The 25,615-nt window shown below is 39.6% G+C and overlaps 1 protein-coding gene across 1 annotated transcript in view; it reads left to right on the forward strand.

Moving 5' to 3' along the window:
• The window catches only part of LOC135698618 (very long chain fatty acid elongase AAEL008004), a 56,214-nt gene that overhangs the window by 10,592 nt on the left and 20,007 nt on the right, over positions 1 to 25,615 (forward strand). Inside the window, exons 2-4 of the mRNA XM_065218677.1 lie at positions 4,553 to 4,743; positions 11,480 to 11,560; positions 11,628 to 11,790. Of these exons, the coding sequence (XP_065074749.1) occupies positions 4,553 to 4,743; positions 11,480 to 11,560; positions 11,628 to 11,790 (435 nt within the window). The remainder of the gene's footprint in view (positions 1 to 4,552; positions 4,744 to 11,479; positions 11,561 to 11,627; positions 11,791 to 25,615) is intronic.

Genomic DNA, 25,615 nt, shown 5'->3' on the forward strand with positions numbered 1-25,615 from the left:
TACACATTGGTGCATTAGCGGGTCAAAAAAGACCAAAACTGCAACTCGCTCCCTAAAATCTATTTTTGAACCAAGTCTTAATCTATTGACCGCAAAAGAAATATAAAGGTTCCTAGAATAGTACCCTGTCCAGGATTTCTCCAATTTGGCCATTTAGGCTACCCGGAACCGGTTGTGATAGGGAACAAAAGGACACTATCAAAACCGCATGTACTGGTACCGTCCGATGGCTCAAAGTTTATGATTTTTCATCCAGAAGTAAAAAGACATCATCAACAGGTGGATGATCTGGCTACATCCGAATACCCGGAACCGGTTCCGGTAGGGCTCAAAAAGGACACTTCATAAACCTCATGTACTGGTATCGTCTGACGGCTCATAATTTGTGATTTTTCACCCAGATGTAAATATCCATCATGAAATGGACCAAAAGGTAGATCTGGCCACACCGGAACCGGTTCCGGAAGAGCCCAAGAAGGAAACTTCCTAATCCTTATGTACCGGTACTGTCTGCCGGCTCAACATTTATTATTTTTCATCCTGAAGTATATACCAGTGGTATACGGTACCAGTACATGAGGTTTAGGAAGTGTCCTTTTGGGGACCCTGCCGGAACCGGTTCCGGGTATCCAGATGTGGCCAGATCCACTTGTTGGTTCATGGCATGATGTCTATTCATCAATTTTGAGCCGTTGGGCGGTACCAATACATGCGGTTTTGAAAGTGTCCATGTGTGCCCTATCGGAACCGGTACCAGGTATTCTAATTAGCCGAATTGGAAGCATCCTGGGCAAGGTGCCATTCTAGGAACCTTAATCTTTCTTTTGAGGCCAATAGATTGAGAATCGGTTCAAAAATTGATTTTTGGGAGTGAATTGCAGTCTGCGTATTTATAGACCCTAATGTACAATGTGTTTCTTTTTTTGAAGCGCCACTCCTAGAGGTCGCTGAAAGCTTCTGTTGATAACAAAACGTTTATTTCCAAAAGCTGGAAAAAGTGAGAAAATTATTTCGCTACAAAGTTACAGCTTTTTTATAGTGACGCCGGGTTAAAGACAAAGTTTCGTAAGCGTTTATAATGTTTATAAATGTTATGAAAATTGTGGAAATTTGAAGGCAATTAATTTCAGTAAAATTGCGGGTTCATTTAAAAAATACTGCGAAATTCAGGGCAGTCTAGAGAACTGTAATGAAATTTAGAAATCTTAAGGAAAGTATAAACAATTGAAGAAGTTATGAATTAGTGTCGATAATGTAAGTGCAGTTCCACATACTTCAGAAAAGTCTTTAGAACTTCATTGAAAATCGATTTGATTTCAAGAAAATTGCGGCAACTAAAAGAAGTTCAAGAAATTTCAGAAAAACTTAAAAAAAACTTCTCAGAAGTGCAAAGATTTTCAGAAACATCTCGAGATCTTGACAGAAGTCTATGGAACTTAAGGAAAGATCCGAGAACTTCAGGAACTTTCTTGAATGTTTGCAATATGTGGAAGGATTCCAAAGAAGTTTAATAAGCTCCAAAAATAGGGGAATTTCAGGGAGAGCTCAGTTCCATTAGTTTCAGAAAATTAGTGGACAATTTTAAGAAGTTCCCGTGAATTTCAGAGAACTTCAGAGATGTTAAGTAAATTATTGCCCAAGCAACACACATCCCAAGTAACATTTTGGGTTTTATGAGGGTTCTGAAGATTATGATTTAGGCTTGAACAACGCTTTAAGACCATGATAAATCTTGCAATGTTACTTGGAATGTTCTATAACGGTTTGTATGGTTGTAATTCTATGAATTTATATTATTCGGTTGAGGTCTTCACATTAGTTCAGAAGATTACGGAAGCTTAAATATGTTTAGGCCAGTTAAATTAAATTCAGAGCAGTACACAAAGCTTGATGAGAACTGCAAAAACTTTGGAGAAGTTTCAAGAACTTCAGGAAAGAACAGAAAATTTCAGAGCAGTGCCGTTAACATTAGAGAATTTGCATAAATTTTAAAAAAGTTTTGTGAACTTCAGAGTGATTTGTTAATACTTCAGAGAAGATCCATGATCGTTTTGAGGAAACTTTAGGAAGTCCGAAAAAGTTCCGGGAAGTTTAAAAATTTGTGAGCATCAGGCTAGTTTCTCAAACTACAAAAGAACTTCAAGGCAGTTTCATTAACTTCAGGAAAATTTAGGGAACTTTCAAGTAGTTCTGTAGATCTACTTGTTTGTTTCTTTGAAAAACTCGAACAGCTAGTACAATTTGGATCTTTTGCGTCTTAAACGAAAAAAGGACAAATGGTACAAAAAGTTTTGTAGATCAAATAATGACACTCATTGGAATAGGTACACAATCGCGCATAATAAGTATTCACAATCGGTAAAGAAAACTCGTTGTGAATATGTTCAAAGGAAGATTGATCAGCATCAAAACAACAGCAAAGAGTTATGGAAAATTTTGAAATCTATATTAAAACCTAGTAATTGCAAACCGTGGTCCATAACTTTTAATGGCACATTAGAACAGTCAGAGCAAGTAATTGCAGCTAAGTTTAATGATTATTTCGTAGATAGCGTTTCATTGATTAATCAATCTATTGAATTGGTCGATGAACCTGACGAAATAAAACAGCCAGTTAATAGTAGTTGTAGATTTGAAGTTTTTCACCCAATTACATTAGATGAACTTAGAGTTATTTGTTTTTCATTAGGAAAATCGGCTGGAGTAGATAATGTTAATGCTAGAGTTATTCAAGATTGCTTTCATGTCATTGGCCACATCTTGCTGGACCTTATTAATGAATCATTACAAACTGGACATGTGCCACAAATTTGGAAGGAATCCTTAGTGGTCCCCATTCAAAAAGTTGCTGAAACGATTAATGCCGAAGAGTTTCGTCCCATCAACATGTTGCACACATTAGAGAAAATTCTAGAACTTGTTGTTAAAGGTCAGCTATTGGAGTATTTAAATAGTAATAGTTTGTTGATACCAGAGCAATCGGGATATCAGAAAGGACATTCTTGTGAAACCGCGTTGAATTTGGTTTTAGCGAAATGGAAAAATAACTTGGAGTGTAAAGATACGATTGTTGGAAAAATAACTTGGAGTGTAAAGATACGATTGTTTTTTTGGATCTTAAACCCGCTTTTGAAACAATTTCTAGGCCCTTATTGTTAAGATCAATCAAGCGCTTTGGAATTACGAGTACTGCATATAAATAGATTGAAAGCTATTTGTCTGACAGAACTCAACGGACTGTTTTTAATGATTCTGTTTCCAGTCCCGTAGGTAATAACCTTGGAGTGCCCCAGGGAAGTGTATTAGGGCCCCTGTTATTTATTATGTATATTAATGACTTGCGACGTGTTTTACGATTTTGCGACATTAATCTTTTTGCAGATGTTGTGTTATTCATTACAGCTAAGGATTTAGAAGATGTTTGGAAAACTCTCCTGGAAAACTTTCCGAATTCCTTTGAAGATCTCCTAGAGCTATTATCAGATTTAATTGTAATCCATGTCAATTGAACAGAGTAACAATGGCCGCCATAAGTCGCTGAAAAAGATTCCGACATCCTCGCAGGACGTGGCCAATTTCAACAAAACCAGACATGTGGCATACCAAAATTTCCAGATTTGTTTTTGACAATTCATTATACCAATTGAGTAGAGTGACAATGGCCACCAAAAGTCACTGGAATAGGTTCCGGAAGTCCCGCAGAGTGTAACCTATCTCTAATTTCAACAGAAGCTGTGATAATAGCTCCTGAGGAAGTGGCTCAATAATTGAATTATAATTATTGACATGGTCTCTTATGAATTGTCCTTGAATTTCTGATAATTTTGATAAGCACTTCTGGTTTTGTTAAAATCAGATGTAGCCCACTTCCTCCGGAGCTTCCTGAACCTTTTCCGGGCCATCGGGTAACTAATGCCACTCTTGTCGGGTGGCATGGTTTCTAATGACATGTCCCAATACAATACTGAACACTTTGAAATGCCGCTTGACTAGCTCTTGTTTAAATAAGAGCTTAACCATTCAAATTTAAGAATTTTAGGGCTCGACTGTTTGATTAATGATTTACACATTGACTTTCAATACACACTCCGTGGCAAGAGCTCTCTTAAAACTAACCTTCCGTAAATCACCGTTAATCCCTCCACAAATTGAAGCGATCGATTGCTAATCGATCGCCAAACTACCACTCAAAAAAAAAAATCACGATCCGGTGTGTAAGAAAGCACCTCCAGTACAACCTTACGACACCATTTTCCGACGTACTGCCATCGTAATCAATCGATCGGTCGTTGAATCGTTAAGTAGGTTGTTGCCAGCCGTCCGAAGCCGCAGGGGTTTAAAATATGTGGCAGTAAATGAATGCACACAAAATGCCGTCGCGCCTCTAATATGCATACAAAAGCCTCGGGAGGGCGTTCGGTCGCGCGATCCACTTGGACAAAATTAGCTCGCTTTTCTTCCGTTTAACCTACAATTAGCACTGCACCACTGGCTGGCATTGAACTTGTCACCTCGTACTAATTCGCTTATTTTTTTATTTTTATTATTCTAGATCCCCGAGTAGCCGACTGGCCGATGATGTCCTCGCCACTGCCCACCCTAGCGCTGTGCATATTCTATGCCTATTTTAGCAAATCGATCGCGCCCAGGATCATGGAGAAGCGAAAACCGATGGACCTTAGGAACTTGCTCGTAGGCTATAACCTATTTCAGACGATCTTTAGCACGTGGATATTTTACGAGGTGAGTGAGCTGATTGGTGATCGACGATTAAACAGTAAATTAGTCTACCTAATTTGATATGTAAATCAGTGGGGAAGTGACTGCTGCAAGTGGTACTCAGGCCGGAACGGGGGCAATTTGCAGTCGTTTAGTCGATGGCGATCGATTGTAGTAATGTGGGGTTTTGTGCCATTCGAAGGGGGATTGCGTGTTGGGCGTTTTTTTTTTAGGGTTTGACTACATGAGGAAGTGTTACGTTTGTTCACACTTTAGTTCGAACTCATGCTGTCGTTCAGGTTTAACATGATAGATTCACTGTGATGTGGCCAAAACGTTTAAAACGATCTGGGGTTAACAATTCAGCTGGACTTAGAGCACCAACACAACTTTCAGACCCAACTTTTCTGTTTATTTGACTACTTAGCTTAATGCTTTCTTCGGCAATTTGATGGATTATTGAGCGAAACTTCAAAAAAATATAACTCAAATACGAACAGACCAGCAACAAAATAGTTGGGTGAAGAAGAATTGCATTATAACACACCATCGACTGGAAATGCTTTCGGCAACGTGGGGCTTTAGATAGTGATGAAACGTCGCTAGAACCATTCCACAGTCGCAGACAGTTTATGAGCAAAGTCAAGCACACACTTTTTGCCGGTTGATTTGGAGGCATACTTCAAATCTCCGCGTACACCGTACGGGTTAGGCAAAGAAATGTGCGTTTGACTTTGTACTGTCGCATTAATGGCCCTTCGCGCATTTTCAACTTCTATTCAATTTTCATACTGCCGTACAACGGAATTATCTACCTACCCTCTTCTAAGACCATTATCTAGCTTATAAATTATCACACTAAAGCTTCATGTTAGATTGCATTCCCAACCAACTCCAATCGCAAACTTCGCGTATGAAGTAACTTAAAAACACTTTGAATGAACATAAAAAACAAATACAATCAATATATTTCAATACAAAATCCCATTTTATTTTAAATCATGATGTTGTAAAATATGTTTAATTGCCTTTCATTTGATATTTTGATCTTTTGTATCGGCCTAGTGGTTCAAAAGATGATTTTTTTGAAAAAAATATGTCTGAGCATCCCAGAAAGCGAAAGCAAGCGCTTCTTCGATGGCCAAGATTCTCTTTTTCGACGACACATCTGAAGCACCACAGTCAGGACCGATAGAAAGTCATTTTTTCAAAACAATGATTTTTTGGACCACCCTAAAGTGGAAATGGTCACCCTAAGGACAAAATAAAAAAGGGTCTAATATTTGGAATGAGGAATAAAACTACCGAATTTTATGAACTTCTGATAACCACTACATCGTGTTGCTATGGAATGGCTTTTTAAATATTTTTCTAGATTTCCGATCCGGCCTAGGGAATTTTCCGGATTGAAATTTTATCGACTTCCCCGGGTACATAGTATCAGCACAATGATGCCTCACAACACACAAATTCTTCCATTGGTTGCACTTTAACACGGTAATTCGTGACTTGTCTGGGGGTGGGATTTGATCTCGTGACCCTGGCGTGTGTATCAGTCTTTGTTGATCGGGTAGATCATTTGATCGGAACTCCAGGATAATTTGGAGATCCTTGGGCATCTTATATACCTCAGAATAGATGATAGTGATGCGCAAAACCTCTATGAACATTTTTGGGTAGGTGTCGTTACTGAGGACATCGCGCAGGCCTTCATTGATCCAGTAGATCAAATAGGCTGAACTCCTGGACAGTTCGGAGAACCTAGAACATCTTATACACATAGAATTGAAACGTAAATGTTGTGCATAATATCAATGAACATGTTTGGACAGCTTTCGTCAACGAAGACGACGTGCAGGTTTTGATTGATCCAGTAGATCAAAAAGGCTAAATTCTTGGACAATTTGATGAACCTAGAACATGGTGTACGCATGGAATTGAAATCTAAATTATGTGAATAATCTTTATGAACCTATTTGGAGTTGCTTCACAACTAAGGGCATTGTATCAGGCATTGTTGATCTGGTAGATAATTTGATCTAAACTCCAGGATAATTTGGAGAACCTTGAGCATCTTATAAACATCAAAATAGATGATAGTGATGCGCAAAACCTCTATGAACATTTTTGGGTGTCGGAACTGAGGACATCACGCAGGCGTTGCTTGATCCAGTATATCAAATAGTCTGAACTCCTGGACAGTTTGGAGAACCTAGGACATCTTATACGCATAGAATTGAAACGTAAATGATGTGCATATTCTCAATGGACATGTTTGGACAGCTGTCGTCAACGAGGACGTCGCGCAGGCCTTTATTGATCCAGTAGATCAAATAGGCTGAACTCCTGGACAATTTGGTGAACCTAGAACATCTTATACACATGGAATTTAAATCTAAATTATGTGAATGATCTTTATGAACCTGTTTGGAGTTGTTCCAAAACTAAGTTAATTGTTTCAGTGATTGTTAATCTGGTAGATCATTTGATCTGAACTCCAAGGTAATTTGAAGATCCTGGAGCACCTTATATACCTCAAAAAAGATTATAAGTGATGCGCTAAACCTCTATGAACATATTTGGGTAGGTGTCGTTACTGAGGACGTCGCGCAGGCCTTGATTGATCCAGTAGATCAAATAGTCTGAACTCCTGGACAATTCGGAAAACCTAGAACATCTTATGCACATAGAATTTAAACGTAAATGGTGTGCATAATCTCATTGAACATTTTTGGACAGCTGTCGTCCACGAGGACGTCGTACAGGCCTTGATTGATCCAGTAGATCAAATAGGCTAAACTCCTGAACAACTTGGAGAACCTAGAACATCTTGTACGCATGGAATTGAAATCTAAATGATGTGCATAATATTTATGAACCTGTTTGGAGTTGTTTCGAAACTAAGGGTCTTGTATCAGTCATTGTTGATTTGGTAGATAATCTGATCTGAACTCCAGGGTAATTTGGAGAACCTTGAGCACCTTATATACCTCAAAAAAGATTATAAGTGATGCTCTAAACCTCTATGAACATATTTGGGTGGGTGTCGTTGCTGAGAACATCGCGCAGGCCTTGATTGATCCAGTAGATCAAATATTCAAAACTCTTGGACAACGTGGAGAACCTAGAACATCTTATACACATAGAATTGAAACGTAAATGATGTGCATAATCTCAATGAACATGTTTGGACAGGTGTCGTCAACGAGAACGTCGTGAAGGCCTTGATTGATCCAGTAGATCAAATAGGCTGAACTCCTGAATAATTTGGAGATCTTAGAACATCTTTTACGCATGGAATTGAAATCTAAATTATGTGCATAATATTTATGAAACTGTTTGGAGTTGTTTCGAAACTAAGAGTCTTGTAACTCCAGGATAATTTGGAGCACCTTGAGCATCTTATACACATCAAAGTAGATTATAAGTGATGCACAAAAAATTCTATGAACATTTTTGGGTAGGTGTCGTTACTGAGGACATCGTGCAGGCCTTGATTAATCCAGTAAATCAAATAGCCTGAACTCCTGGACAGTTCGGAGAACCTAGAACATCATATACCTATAATAGAAACGTAAATGATGTGCATAATCTCAATGAACATGTTTGGACAGCTGTCGTCAACAAGGACGTCGTGCAGGCCTTGATTGATCCAGTAGATCAAATAGGCTGAACTCCTTGACAATTTGGAGAACCTAGAACATCTTATACACATAGAATTGAAACGTAAATGATGTGCATAATCTCAATGAACATGTTTGGACAGCTGTCGTCAACGAGGACGTCGTGCAGGCCTTGATTGATCCAGTAGATCAAATAGGCTGAACTCCTGAATAATTTGGAGATCCTAGAACATCTTGTACGCATGGAATTGAACCTTGAGCATCTTATAAACATCAAAATAGATGATAGTGATGTGCAAAACCTCTATGAACATTTTTGGGTAGGTGTCGTTACTGAGGACATCGCGCAGGCCTTGATTGATCCAGTAGATCAAACAGGCTGGACTCCTGGACAATTTGGTGAACCTAGAACATCTTATACACATAGAATTGAAACGTAAATGTTGTGCATAATCTCAATGAACATGTTTGGACAGCTGTCGTCAACGAGGACATCGCGCAGGCCTTTATTGATCCAGTAGATCAAAAAGGCTGAACTCCTGGACAATTTGGAGAACCTAGAACATCTAGTACGCATGGAATTTAAATCTAAATTATGTGCATAATATTTATGAACTTGTTTGGAGTTGTTTCGAAATTAAGGGCATTGTATCAGTCATTGTTGATCTGGTAGATCTTTTGATCTGAACTCCAGGATGATTTGGAGAACCTTGAGCATCATCATCAAAAAAGATTATAAGTGATTCGCAAAAACTCTATGAACATGTTTGGGTAGGTGTCGTTATTGAGGACATCGCGTAGGCCTTGATTGATCCAGTAGATCCAATAGTCTGAACTCCTGGACAATTCGGAGTACTTAGAACATGTTGCAACCAAGCAAATCCATCTAAAATTGTCAAATTGGGTTGAATTAACATGGCAGTGCGTGATCGATTGCTGAAAATATCATCCCTGGCCAGATTCAAGTCTGTGTTCGTTAACATAATAACTTCTTAAGGTTTTGGAGATCTAGATCTATGAGTTTGGTGCTTTCATATTTTTCCTGTATTGTTGACACCCGGAACTACAAATTTCCTGAAGAAATTATGTAGATATCTGTTATTTTTGATTTTATGCAACTATGTCATAAATGATCACGCGGGCTCGAAAGGGTTAAGAGAGTTGCATGATTTTCATGGCTGTTGAAAGAACTGCGAAAAATTGCAGGAACTTCAACGAAGATCATAGTAGTTCCAATATGTTCAAGAAAATTGGGTGATATATTTTGCTATTTTGGTAGTTTCATTATGATTTGAGAAGTTCCCGGTAACTACTTCGCAAATGAGCAGAGATCTTCTTAACAGTTTCATTAACTTAAGGAAAATTGCAGTTATTTTCAAAGAGGAACTATGGAATATTCCAAAAATTTCACGAATTTTGCAATACTTCAGGGAACTTTATGAATTTGTGGAAAATTTCCGGAACAGTAGAAAAATTAGTTAACTTCAGGAAAGAAACAAAACCTCAGTCCGAAGACCGAAGAAGTTCAGGGAGAATGAGAGATTTTCGACAAAGTTCCGTAAGCTTCAATGAAGTTTTTAAAACTTCCGGGGAAGCTAAAGGAAGGTCAAGGAACTTCAAGGCAATTCAAAATTAACTTCAGTAAAATGGTGGAAAGTTTATAAAAGATACTTAGAACTTAAAGGAAGTCTGGAGAACTTAAGAAATGCTCAGAGATCTTTCGGGCAATTCCAATTAGAGGTAAATCACTCCCACATTAAACCACTTTAGGACGTTGAAGCCACTGTAGACTCGATTTTAGAGTTGGAGGCGAACCAGCCTCAGGCTGAAAGCCTCCTTAATAAAGATAAATCAATCAATCGATTTTAGATTTGATTTTAAAATAAAAATACGGACTATAGTGAAATTACCGGATGAAACCCGTAGTTCCAATATCATCAGGAATGCTCCTAAAACATCACGAAAGTCCGGATTACCGGAGGGATTTTAAGACAGCTAAGAATTAGTTTCGGTTATTCAAGGGCAAATCCTTAATTATCAGGTAAACTTTGGTAAATGTATTGAAGTCCAGAGAACTTTTGGGAACTTCACGAACATCAGGAAAATCCGGGGATTAAGAGAAGATCATTGCAGTTCCATTAATTTCAGAAAAAAAGCGGGACATTTAACGAAGTTTCCAGGTTTCCAAGAAGTCAAGAGGACATCAGAGATGATCAGAAAACTTCAGAAAATGTTCGGATTGGGAGAACTTTAAGGAAGTTTTTATTCAGGGCCTGGGATGTTAATAACGTTATCACCAACAACGTCTGAAATGAAAATTTGCTTTGCAAACGATAATGCTATCATCATTAACAACCCTGTTCAGGGCAGTGCTCCACGAAACCTTCCGAGAACTTCAGAGAAGTTCCGAGAACTCCAGAAAAAATGTTAAAACGTCAGGAAGTTCCTAGAATTCCAAGAAAATTGCGGGAACTTTAGAAAAGATGCATGATCCGTATTAAAATAACGGGAAATTAAGGGACGTCCATAGAAATGGAACCGTGAGCATCAGAGTAGTTTCTGAAACCTTTAACTTCAATGAAGTCCTGAGAATTTTAGACACGTCCAAAGCAGATTTAAATGAAAATCGAGAAGCTCAAGGATATTTTATACGAATTGAGTACTTTTTTGGATGATCCAGATCTTCCAGAGGACTGACTACCTAATTGCATATGCTGGTCCTAGATCCTAATTCATGCATGAAGATTCAGAACAAGTAATTGAAAACAAACCGCTGAGCTTTTGAGTCTTTACGCATGGTCCGGATCCCCCGACGGACCGGTCCGTGGCCACCAGAGTGGACATACATGCATACAAATCCAAATTCATTTATGCAGCATCACAACAAGTTGATGATCCGGATAACAACGCTTGGGTCGGTTGCTATCGCGCTGCTATATTTGTTGACCCGCTGTTCATCGAGAGGTAGATTGTTATTTCCCGCACTTGCGTTATGGTGGAGCTTTAGCAACGCATTGGTGCGGTGCTCTTAGCAGAAATTTGCACGCAAAGCATTTGCTTTTAAGCCCTTCGTAGTATACTTCGATCGTCTACTGTTTGCTAATTTCCCTTTCTCTCTCTCTCTCTCTCTTTTCCAGTATTTACAGAGTGGATGGTGGGGCCACTATAGCTTTAGATGTCAACCGGTAGATTATTCGGATAATCCCCTTGCCTTACGGGTAAGTTCCAACGGCTCCAACCTCAGATGAAGTCCATCCTTCATCCTTCTTCTATTTTGTTTGACAGATGGCGCGGACGTGCTGGTGGTACTACATTTCCAAGTTTACCGAATTCTTCGATACACTGTTCTTCCTGCTGCGGAAGAAGAACCAACATGTGTCGACCCTGCACGTTATCCACCACGGATGCATGCCGTTCTCGGTTTGGATGGGCATGAAGTTCGCCCCGGGTAAGTATAATCGCTATACCCCCTCACAGCGCATGATCTTTTTTTTTTCCTTAGTGGTAGACATCGGGCAGACAGACGAGAACGACGAAACGCAATGATCGACTCAGCAGGAACCCGCACTAGGCCAGTAGGTTTCGATTTAAGCCATCGATGACCGACCGACAAGCCCCGCCGCAACAGAAACCAGGAATTGCGCAATCGGGCCGCGCTGCTGCAAATAAACAGCAACAAGCTCGGCTTTGACGTTGACGGCACGTGGCACGGTCGTTTAGATTGACTCAAAATTGAGTCGAGTTCGAGTAAATTTTACAAAAAGGAAAAATTTCTTGAATATGAGGAAAATCGAGAGACGTTTCACTCAGTCTATTATCGTATGGAGAATTTTTTTAAAGTGTAGGTCACTACGCTTTTAGAAATTTCTCCATACATATTTAGAGACTTCTCCATAAGAATGAGTAAAAGTGACTCACTCTCTGAGTAAGATTCGTTTTCAGTGTAATTCGAGAAGTTTTTCCTGAAAAATCTCGGAAAACTTTACTCACTTTGTAAACAAATCCACTTGTTGCTAAACTGAGTCTAATTCGACTCAATTTTCAGTCGATCTCACCGTCCGTGTGCCCCGTGAATGGCGATGGCGGGGCGCTAAGTGATGTGTTTAAATAAGTAACCATCGCTGGCTGTTTGCATTAATTGCGCACGTGAGGCTCGCTCTGCTGAACCGAGCCAGTAAAACGAATTTGGATTTTTAAATTTAAACCGATTCGGATGTGTTACGTTTCCTCAATTTCTCCTCTAACGGGTATTATTGTGTAACGAACGCGACGAATCGGGTCAAGTTCAGCTGGTGTCCAAAAACCAGCCGACAAATGTCTCTCTTTTGTGCGTCGTTTTCAAGGGTTCCGGCGATCACGCGTTCGCGATAGACGACGACGACGACGACGACCCCCACCATGGTCGGTGTGGCGGTGCGGCGGCGTCGTGGCGGTGGAGATGAAGATTTATGTTGATGTTAATCACTGTGGCACATCTCACCTGTGCCTCCGTCCCACAAAATCTGACGACCGACGACGCTAGGAAATGCACCTACTGACGGGGCATTTTTGCCCTATGGTTCGAGTTTTCGTCGTCGCTGGTCGACAGACGCACATGTGCATGCACGCACATATTTTGGGCTGAACCGGTTTCGGTTGTTTATGTCATAATAACAGCAACAGTCGCAACATAATCAACTTCTTTATGTGCATTCGCCGTTCGACTCGACCTGTTGCAGTCAGCCTGGCTGTGCATTCACCCGTAGTGGATCGTGTAAATTTACATGACCTTTGCGCGGCTCTTTCTTCTTGCTGCTGCTGCTACCACGACGAGAGAGCCCCGTTACTGTAGATTGGATCTTATGGCAGAGTGGGGATGGATGGCAAGATGAAAGTAAAAGTGCGACATCCGTCTTGACTCCAGAAAAAGGGGGGCAATGTATGGAATGTTGAACCTGATGGTCACCCGATCGTTATCGGATCGGTGTCGGTCGTTAAATTGTGAAGGCGAATCAAGGCCTGCTGCTTACAGAAAATTGAAAGTAGAAGTCTGCAGAGATGGGTTTGGCCACCAGAAATGCAGTTAGGGATCAATTCCGTTGATTTTTTTTAATAAATTAACCACTTCATTCGAGCAGTTAAAATGACGTTTACACACTCGAACTTTGAAATAAAACATTATTTTGAGAAAAGTAGCCAACATTTGTGCGTTTCATAAAAAAATAGAAATTAGTTGGTCCAGTTTTGTGAAATCGCTGGTAGAAAGTTACGCCAAAGCTGCTTGACAAAGTGGTCAATTGATTTGATATGGCTCAATTGAATTAACTTTGCAGAGCCGAGGATTCTTTGTCACTATACTATACAAAATGTCAAGATTGTAATGTTTGGAGAAAATCAGAAATGATAAAGCATTTATCTAGATTTTTTTTTGAACCTCGGGCTAACTTACTATTAAGATCATGAAGTTCGATATACAATCAAGATTTAAGTCCCAAATTTAACATTATTTCTAATCGAAACCCGAGCAGGGGAAAACAATTTATGAATACCATATTCAGGTACGATAGCAGCATACTGGCAACTAAAATATGGTATTGACGAGCCTGACGTAAGAGGTAAAATAGAAAAAAATAATACCTCGAAAATGTTCTACGAATTAACGAACTAATAAATGAATTAGTTGAAATGTCTTCATAACTGTTCAGAAATTCTCTGTAGAACAATTCATAAAATTCTTGGAATTTATCCTAAGATATCTTTGAATTGTTAACCATGCATCCAAGAATTCACTGCAGCTAATAGTAATAATTATTTTAATTCAGCAGATTTTTACCTGATCCAGATCATAGAAAACAAATTTAGTCAATTTCTTCCAAGACTATTTCGAGTGCAATTTGCCCCAATTTTCCGAGTCAAACCACTTGCGCAATTTTTTTTTTTTTTTGCCTCCATGCCTATAAACAAAGCTCCACTGCACAAGCGCGCGCTTCTCAAAGGTTAAAACAGATAATTACCGATGTTAAAAATCAGCAAGTAAATTGCGCACGTTTTGCTCGCTCGCTCTGAATGCAAGTCAAGTAGCTTAAAAGAACTGACTTACTTGACTTATTACCCACGCAATCGTTTCCATTGTGGGGAGTTGGCCCGCCAAAACTTCGAAACCTCATTGAAAAAAAAAACAATAGGCAAAGCAACGTAAGTTGAGTTCAATGTTTTGCTTTAAGGAAATTAATACGCGAAGAAGTAGGGTGTTTGATCTATTTGCCGTTCTACTAAGCACATCCCACGCCTTTCTTTTTCGAACGGATTTGAGCATAACAATTGGATGTATCTAGTACTAATGACTTCTAAAGTCATCTTCCTTTCTTTTCCTTTCCATACATATTGGATTCGATAAACGATCACAACATATTTAGGTTTTTTTTTAATCTAACCGAAGACAACAAATCAAGAAGACTGGCAACTCTTCCATTTTTTCATACAAAAACTATGAGACAGGTACAATCGCGTCATCTTCCGCTCAAAGGTAAATGCTTCGAATGAATTTGATAGCAAAGATTACATCCTCAGAAGAAGGGTTTGTGTATTTGCTCATACACTACTTCTTGATTCCGTATTCGTCATACGGGTTTTAATTCCGTTCAAACACATTGAAACGCCATTGAGGAGCTCCATGTCAACTGACGAATCGATTTTGTTTTTCCCTGTTCGATTTCCATGAAATTTCGCATAATTGTTCACTAGGGGCAATGCACCACGTTTGTGCCGGAATCTGGCCATTTCGACTAACGCTTAATTTTTCAAAAACGAAATGACGTCTGCACTCAAAAGATTTTCAAATCTAAATAGATTAAAAGTTACACTAAATCGCAACTCTCCTGCCCGACGCATAGGTCGGTATAAAGGGAGAGAATACGAACTTAGTATAAAAATGATTTATTCATTGAATGGTGTAAAGTTGCGGTATTCATAGAATGCATAAAGCCTGCCTATCCGTCAGAATGCGTTTTTCATTGATGTCAAGTGAGGAATTTTGGAAAAAGCAAACGAAAGATCTGGAAGTCATGGAATTGTGTTCTTATTGAAGAATTTAAATTAAATATCATAAGGATGCCCGATGGCATAATGATCGCACCACGGCAGTCGAGAAAGGATTGTACGAATATTAGCATGAGCATGATTGACCGCCCACGGTTGCTACTGTTATTGCCAGACCAGCTGTAATTACACAGAGAACCAATAGACGATGCTTGGGACTAGTAATCATCCTCAATGTGTAAAAACTGGTGATCTAAAACTTGGCAATACCAGCGCCGGCCGCGCCCGAACACAGGTTAAGAAAGGAAGGGGTAGGAAAGTGTTGACGTGACACTCGCTTTGATGGAAGCCGAGAACACCTCTGCACTTCCACGAGGATTGGGTTTGCAGCAGGGTTCGTCTTGGTAAACGATAAGCTGAATTGATGTCCTAACAATCATATAACGCGAAGGAGCTTGGGATTGAACCCACGGTCTTCTGCTCAGTAAGCAAAAACGTTTGCCACTAGGCAGACGAGCTCCTTTTTAATTATCGAGTTGCTGTTATTACCATGTAGTCATTTTAACAAATAAAACGATTGACGAATCTTGAATGTGGATGGGCTTGAGATTAGACTCATGATGTTCTGCTCAGTAACCAAAACCGGTTGCTCTAAGGCCGCCGAGCCCCTCATATCACATTATAGCGTTACTCAAGTTTTTATAACTATTCAAACCCGGCACCGACGGCAACGAAAAGTTTTACACAATGCACGATAAACAAGCGATCTTACAATACATTTTTAATATGAAAGGACCTGGGACCGCGTTTTTCTGCTCAGTAAGCAAGCCACTGCAACCGACGATCTTTGAAATCCTAAAACTAAAAGCTACGAAAGAGTACTTAGGCCTTCATTAAAATCCACTTTCACTGCGCATGGTTCAGGCAATCACAACAAGCTATGACCGACGTGAAGATTGTTTAAGACCTGATTAAACAAGCTATTCAAATGAAATTACGTTCTCGAATTTCACTTTGCATGTAATGAACAACAGAAATACGCGATAATCCATATTTTTTCGGTTGATGGTTAATTTTAAATATACTAACGGTACTGCCTACGACTACGACGGCTATTACGACAGCGACTACGACGGCGCCTACGACAACGACAACAGCGAATATGTAACTTACCATTTGTCTAGGATAAACACCTTTGTCCGGCACCTCCACTGGTTCTTCATGTCCGCTATCTGTCACTGTTTTCAAAATATCTAATAGCAATTACCTTTGTTGTAATACTTCCTGTATTGCCATGGTCATCTGGGATGAGGGTCGCATCTAGTGCTTTCCCTAGGAACCGTTCACGGCCACCAGTCTTGGGCGTATCCAGCGAGACATCCTTCAGCTTACTCACAAACTCCGACACTCAATCACAACAAACTGTACCGAAATCAGAACAGCTAAACTACTCGATAAGTTTTTGGCATTTCTATTTAATTGTATTAAGCTATCTCACAGAGACCAGACGTCCAAGTTCGTTCAGAAACTTGTGTAAAGTTAAGTGGAAACGTTGCCGTTACGTAGCGCTAGCATCTCCTGATTCCCTCTATAAATTTATCACTTTCGACCAATTTGGCGCTAGTACCGATAAATTACCTGCTGAAAATTGCCACTTGGCGCTACCAGCACTTAGTATTTAGTGTAAGTTTTGCAACGCCAGCGCCATCATGTTGTCAAAGAGGGTTTTTAAGTGGAAGAGTCGCCGTTGCGTTAGTGGCGCTTAAGTCGAATAGGAATCTTGACACAAGTTTTTAGAGAAATTTTGGAGCCTCAACGTCTGTTCTCTGTGGCTATCTTATATCGAGCTCTTTTCAATAATTGCAACATGTGAATAATGCAGAACAAGTTTAAAATTGTTCTAGAGCCAAATTGGTTTTGAAGGAAGGTCAAACTACAAACGAACAGCTCAGCCGCTTTGAACCCTATGAAAATTATGCTTTCCCAATATGGTACATTCTCTCACTATAAACCTGTCATTTCTAGCCTATCTGAACTATTTAATAAATGCATGCCATAACATGGGTTACGCTCCTCCGAAGCGGGCCCTCCGCCTTCTATCTCTGTCTTATCTCAAATGCCAATGGTTTGAATGTATCAATATATACATTGGAAATGACGTTCAATCAAATAAACCCATACCCCACTCACTTGGCCAGGCTTCAAAATCATCCAGTGGGCAGTGCGCTCTACACTCCAAGTTCCCTTTCTTTCAAATTTACCCCAAATTTTATATTTTACCCCTTTGAGTGTTGATTAATCGCAATGAACCATTGTGACAGAGCACGGACTTGAGGTTACTAGAGTATTAAATAATCTAGGTCCTATTTTTGAATTTCAGCTCTTACTTGGTTCATTGCCCCTAGCGTCTAGCTAGAGCTGGAATTAGGGCGTAACAGCTTTTGTAAACAGTGACGATTTCGATGATTTCTCGAAAGTCATGACACTCGCTGGCAAATCGACATCACCATCGAGTAGGGGAAGACTTTCCCTACCCGATGGACATGTTGGATTGTGTAGCCGTGCCTTGAAGTCCTAGAACTCACCGATGGAAGTCATTGTTTACAAAGGCTGTTACGCCCTAATTCCAGCTCTATCTAGAAGTATGCAAAGTTTCATGCACGCTCGTTCAATTTTACACAAAAGTGAGTGAAAATCCACTCACTTTCGTCAACAGTGGATAGTTACTCACAGCTACTCCATAGTAACTCACTTGAGGTATCAATAGAAGAAGTTTATTTACACTCTTGTGCCACCTAGTGAATCATTTCCCAACTGAACTAATCACTACTGAATGACCTTCGTCCAATTGAACAACTTTGCCGAAGAAACGAAGCTTCTATCTGGTCTCCATACTGAGATATCTATAGATGAAGTTTATTTGTACTATGGTGCCGCCTAGTGAGTTAGTTCCCAACTATACTAGGTACTACTAAATGAGTCTCGTCCAATCAAACAACTTTGCTCAAAACGGGAATCTCCTATCTGGTCTCAATCTTGAGATATCTATAGATGAAGTTTATTTTCACTCTAGCGCCACCTAGTGAATTAATTCTGTAGCCACTGCCACACGGGTATGCATCTCAGTACACGACGCGCCTGCTTCCGTGACTTTGACGAAACCCATGAATTTAAAAAAAAATATTAATAATAACGTTCATGTTATAACGATGACTCACGGTGGCGCAAAATCAAGGAAATCGTAAATTAAATTTCAACATAAAGCCGTTCGATTTTGGGACGGTCGATTTGGGAATTCTAAATTTTTGGACTTGTTGCTAAAATCGAATGGGTTCTGTACGCCATTTTGAAAAATTAGGCGTTAGTCAAAGTGGCTGAATTCCAGCGCAAACTTGGTTCATTGTCCCTAATAAGTGATGCCCATAAATAATACTCATTTTTAATAGAAACCAAGCGATCGATTTAACCTCTGGTGGTGAATAGGAGAACGACAAAAAGTGTGTTGGGAGCCGAAATTTTTGCACAATCTATGAATATTTCTGATGTTTGCTGATTTTTTGAAAAAATAATCAATTAATCAAATATCTGCATCATGTTCCCTTGTTATTTTGGCAATTCTTTTGGTTGATTTGCAATTATCCCGAATATCTCTAATTGTTCAACAGCTCAAGTAAAGTCTCTAGGATAATCTTGCAAGACAGTCGGTTGGTCAGGAATTATTCCAAAGACCTGGAATTGATCAAATACCTGATATTTCAGCCATTCATAATTCAATAAATCAAATCATGCCTCTAATGGCGGTAAGCTCCAACTCGGATTAACTTTTAATACCGTCCCTGTTTGTATGATCTGAAAAATGTTTGCTCAGAGTTATGTTGATTAACTCTGATGTCAACATCAAACCAGCCGGACATTCTTGATCGGGATTTAATCCGAGGATAATACCGGTTGGAGCTTACCACCATAAGACATTCTTGCAAGAAATTCGGTTGATCAGGCATTACTCTAAAGACCTTCAATTGATCAAAATACCTGTGAAATGTTCTCTGCGTATTTTGACCTTCGGGAACAAATATCATGACAACCTGAACTGCTAGTTCACATGAATTATTCATGACTTTGTTCCCGAAAACGTTATCACGTAGCAACGATTTTCAAGAATCTAATCCCAAATCCATGAACTTATGTCGTTTTCGTTTTTACTACACTACACCGCTCATCATCGTTTGCTTGTAAACAAAAGTGCAACCGATTGCTACACCCTGAATGTTGTCGGTGTACGGCGGTGTAACACCGGTGTAGCTAGGGGCCCCACAAAGTCACTTTCAATCGAAAGTCATTCTATCTTCTCTTCGAGCAGATCCCCGTCAACATTAACAGAACCACTTCCGATCGGTTTTCATGCTGTTTGTTTTGGCTTGACTCGTATTCATTACTTCTTTCATTGTCAAATGAACTTACTTTTACATTGAAGCTGAGAAAATTCTTAACTACTGTTTACCAGCCAAAAATGCTTTGACCTCCTGAACAAATTTGTCGAAGACAGTAACTTTCTATCTGGACAGGATCTCGAAACAAACCACATGCGAGAATTTCACGTGTATTCTAGCGCTACGTAGTGAGAAAATTTTGAACTACTGTCCACTAGAGAAATCTATCTGATCAGAATCTCGAGATATTTTACATGTGAGAATTTCGCGTGTATACTAGCGCCACGTAGTGTGAAAATTCTGAACTATTGTGCACCAAGCAATAGACATTGACCTCATGGACAACTTTTTCGAAGACAGTAATTTTCTACCTGTTCAGAATCTCGAGCTAAGCATACGCGAGAATTGTACACGTTTACTAGCGCCATGTGATGAAAAATTTCTAGGCTACTGTCCACCAGCCAAAAAGTCTTGACCCCCTGAACAAGTTTGCCGAAAACAGTAACTTTCCATCTGCTCAGGATCTCGAGCTATTGTATATGCGAGAATTGCATGTGTATACTAGCACCGAGTAGGGAGAAAATTTTGAACAACTGTCCACCAACGAAAAGATCTTGACTTCCTGAAAAACTTTGCCAAAGACATTTATTCTTTATCTCGTCAGGATCTAGCGATGTATCACATGCGAGAACTTATCATGTTTACGAGCACTACCTAGTGAGAAGATTTTGAATTACTGTTAATCAGCAAAAAAGCTATGATCTCCTGAACAGCTTTGCTTAAGACAGTAACTTTCTATCTGGTCAGGATCTCAAGATATTTTATATGAGAATTTCACGTTTATACTAGTGTCGTATAGTGAGAAAATTCTGAACTACTGTCCACCCTGAACAAGTTTGCCGAAGACAGTAACTTCTATCTGCTCAGAATCTCGAGCTATTGTATATGCGAAAATTACATTTTATTACATCGTGAGAATTGGTCTTTTGGTGGCTTCATACCTTAAAATTTAAATCAATTTTCTTATCGTATTTTGTAGTTCAATTCATTTATTCATCATTTCAATAAAAACAGTAGTTCATCAGTAAAGTGATTCAGTAAAAACAAAGAGAATTGCAAATTTGATCATAAATCAGTCCTTATTGACTATTTTATCAAGAATATTTCCCCTGATTTCACGAAGTAAAAACTGCCGTTCCACCGGCAATTGGTTTTCCTCAGCCCATGTGATGATAGCGTCAATACTGTTCAGCGCTGATTGATCTGGAACTGGTTCGTACTCCTCATCTTGGTTGTCATCTGCTGTAGAAATGTTTGCAGTTTCATCCAGAGTGGTGTTCGTCACGCTTTCTCCTTCATAAAAATGTGAACCATGTTAAGAACAGTCTATGTCAGCATCAGACATGACATCGAATTCCGCATTCTCGTCTTCATTTTCGCCTGCAGTCGCTTTATCAGCAACCATCAGTTGAATTGTAACACTATCATCCCTAGAGCACTGGAACTAATATTTGCAATGTTATCATTTCAAAAACGTTAATGGAAAATGAAATTGATCGAGTGCGTCAAGTTAGGAACCGCGTCAAATATGGTGCCTTCACGGTAGCCGTGATTTTTAGCCAAGCTCAACTTTGTCTCTACACACTCGTGAGAGTCGCGAGACTACGATTTTTCTCTTCTTCCCATGGCGTGGTTGGCTACACGTTCGCTTCTCAAGTGGATGGTCCATGGGTTCAATTCCATTGATCTTCTTATCGAATTTTGATGTATTTTAATGTGCCTCATGATAGGTTATTATCCAAGTTCGTTTCTGGTCACTTTCCCGGGGCACCTGGAACTTGTCCGGAAGTGGCCAATATGGTCCAAGGTACTTAATTTTTTCCACCATTGATCTGGTTATTGAATTTTGATATAATCTGATGTGTCGCATGATAGGTTATTATTCAAGTCTGGTTCTCGCCACTTTTCCGGAGGCACCCGGAACTTGCCCGGAAGTAGCCAATATGGTCCAAGGTACTTAATTTTTGTCACCATTGATCTTGGTATCAATTTTGATTTAATACGATGTGTCGCTTAATGGGTCTTGTTCCTTTCAAGTCAAATTTAGCCTCATGACCCATAAATGCCGGAACTTGTTCCGGCCATATCTACAAAACCAGTGGTCCGATTCTATAATCCTTCAATAGCGTTCAATGAAACCACTAAAAGCATTAAGTGAGAACATAAGACCAAAAAAAAAATTTTTTTCATGGCTCGACTATCCGGAGTGAAATTTTTTTTCAAGACTCCGGATAATCGAGGCCGCCCTGTATTGGTATTTCTGTAATCGGTATGAAGTCTACAGATCGAAAATTGATATGTGATCAATATAGGTATTTTTAGAATCGTGATGGCGTCTAGAGGCCGAAAATTGATATCCGACGCCATTTTTAAATCCAATATGGCGGATTACTATTTCAGAAAAAAAATGGGAAATGCCTTCCCATCAATATGGGTATTCTTGGAATAGGGGTGAAGTCTGGATATTGGAAATCAATATCCGACGCCACTTTGAAATCTTCCGGTTTAAGAAAAAGTTGTAAATTCTATCAAATACCCATACAAACGGTTTTTTTAGAATCAGGGTAACGTCTAGAAGCCGGAAATCAATATCCGTCGCCGAAAATTGATGTCACGCCGTCTTTCAACTCAAGATGGCGGCTTTTGTTCGGAAAAAACTGTGAAATACTGTCCAATACCGATCAATGTGGGTTTTTTTTTTTGTAATCGGGCTGACATCTAGAAGCCAGAAATAGATTTGCGATGCCATCTTGAAATTCAAGATGGCAGCTTCCAATTTTAGAAGAAGTGTAAATTAGCCTACAAATGGCATCATATATCGATTTTCAGCATCTACGCGTGGTCTCCGTTCCGAAAATACCCAAAGACACGATGGCCGCCATATTGGGTTTCAAAATGGCATCGAATATCGATTTTCGGCATCTACACGTTAACCCCATTCCGAAAATACCCAAATTGAAGGATATATGTGACACTTTCTGAACCCTGATGGCCGCCATATTGGATTCCAAAGTGGTATCTGATATCGATTTCCGGAATCTACGCGTTGTCCCTGTTCTGAAAAAAAAACCATATTGTAGGGTATTTGACACCTTTTCTGAAACCCTATGGCCGCCATATTGGAGTCCAATATAGCATCGGATATCGATTTTCGGTCGGAAATACCAGTATCTTAAGGTATTTGACACGTTTTAGGAAACTTGATGGCCGCCATATTGGGTTTCAAAATGGCATCGAATATCGATTATCGGCATCTACACGTCGCCTCCGTTCCGAAAATACCCATATTGTAGGATATTTGACACTTTCTGAATCCTGATGGCCACCATATTGGATTCCAACATATCGTCGGATATCGATTTTTGCCATCTACGCGGCATCCCCGTTCCGAAAATATCCTATTGTAGGATATTTGACACTTTTTTCTGAAACCCGATGGCCGCCATTTTGGATTCCAAAACTAACGTCGAATATCGATTTTCCGCACCTTCGTGTCGTCCTCGTTCCGAAAATACCCATATTGTGGGGTATTTGAGACTTTCCCTGACCCCGATGGCCGCCATCTTGGAGTCCAGTATGGCCTTGTTAATTTAATTTTCGTTTAATATTAAATAATATATTTTTACTACATGTAACCTGGGTGCCATCCCTATCGGCAACCTATATTGTGCGGATACTATCCGGATACTAGCCTGCGTCGTCAGGTCGTGACAAGTCGAATTGAAGTGAAAGTGAAAAAAAAAACGAAGGAAGCAGTTTTCGAGTCATTCATTGCGTCAATTGAAACAAGTCTTTGCTTCAAATGAAGTGAACTGAAGCACTCGACGAACGAAACAACTGATAGTCCAGTCATGTTTGAAAAGACGAATGATCATCGTGACTCGATAACAAGAAACACGATGACTTACACGAAAATGATATTGGCGTTGACGGCGACTCTGTAGCTCTTTACTTCAATGGTAAAATCCACAAGCAAACGTCACCGTGTGCGTGAAACATGGCGGACTTCATGCTATCCTTTCACTCCACTGAAAATTCCCATAAGACACTGTTAATCTTTGTTAGAAGAGACGATTTTCCGGCGGTGCCGTCAACGCCAATTGCTTGAAATGAAGCGATCATGGTGGGCACATAAATGGTGATACAGCTTTTTCACTATATAGGCGAGGAGGTCGCGGGGGGGGGGGAAAGTGCGGTTTTAGAGCAAATTGTAAACAAACTCGGTCGCTGTCCCGTACAGAAATCCAACATGGCTGAATTATGAATTAGACACATTAGAACACCTATATGTAGTTACCTTGGAAGCGATTCTGCGGAGAGTTCATTTCCTTATCTTTGTTTCGAAAATGCAGAACCCTGGTAGCTACACTGCAAAAACGAAAACGACATTAGTTCACGCGATTTCGTACGCTCAAAAATAAATAAAATCAAGAAAGCTTAAAAAGTATGCAGATTCACGCTTCACCTTAGGGGCTGTTCATAAACTACGTAGACAGGGGGGGGGGGTGACAATAATCCACGGCCCATACAAATTTTTAAAATTTTGTATGGGCAATTGTCTACGCAGGGCGAGGGGGTGGGCAAGAAATAAAAAAAAACGTCTACGTAGTTAATGAATAGCCCCTTATTGAGTCCGAGCCATGATTACTTCGGCAGTAGTCATGCATGATTAAATTCGAAATAATCTTTCCAGTATTTAATTTTATTCTTTTGAATATAAATATCTAATCAAAACGATTAAAATTCAATCAAAAATTATTAAAATAGAATAAAATATGATTAAAATTTATTCAAAAAAGATAATTTTCAATCTAATCAATCATGATTAAACTGGGTTTAATATCAGATGATTATTTTTTAGAAAGAGAGTATTAATTTTTAATCATCAAAATGGGAATAGTTTAATTTATCAGTGTACCTGCATCTGTGAACTTGGATCACGAGCAGAGCTGCAGCTGTCATTTCTAGTAGTTGTTTATTGTTTTTGGTCACCCACTTGTGCGGCGATGAATCGTCCGGTTTACGGGCACTTGTAGCGGTGATGGCCTGAAATTGCATGTGGATTGCAGCAAGACAACATCGGCAACTCGCCTAGCAAAGTGGAGAGTGTTGAGTTGTCTGAATCAGAGTTCTGCATTTTCGAAACAAAGGAAACAAAATGAACTCTCCGCAGAATCACTTCATTTCGAGCAATATCATTTTCGTGTAAGTCATTTGTGTTCCTTGTTACCGAGTCACGATGAACATTCCTCCTGTCAAACATGACTTGACTATCGCTTGTTTCGTTCGTCAAGTGCATCAGTTCATTTAATTTGAAACAAAGAATTGTTTCAATTGACGCAATGAATGACTTGAAATCTGCTTCCTTAGTTTTTTCCACTTTCGCTTCAATTCGGGGATCATTCGACTTGTGACGCGTCGCGTCGTCAGGCATCGATATATAGTATCCACAAAATATCGGTTGCCGATAGGGATGCCATCTGGATTATGTAGTAATAAAATGTTATTTTACATTAAACGAAAATTAAATTAACGTATCCAAGATGGCGGCCATCGGGCTAAGGAAAAGTCTCAAATACCCTACAATATGGGTATTTTCGGAACGTGGGACGACGCGAAGGTGCCGAAAATTGATGTCTGAAGCCATTTTGGAATCCAATATGCCGACCATCGGGCTCAGAAAAAATGTCAAATATCCTAAGATATTGGTATTTTCGGAGCTGGGACGACGCGTGCATGCAGAAAATCGATATTCGACGCCATTTG

This window comes from Ochlerotatus camptorhynchus, unplaced genomic scaffold, assembly GCF_037179485.1.
Source record: "Ochlerotatus camptorhynchus isolate MF236.1 unplaced genomic scaffold, CSIRO-AGI_Acam_v1.1 ptg000091l, whole genome shotgun sequence".
Taxonomy (NCBI): domain Eukaryota; kingdom Metazoa; phylum Arthropoda; class Insecta; order Diptera; family Culicidae; genus Ochlerotatus; species Ochlerotatus camptorhynchus.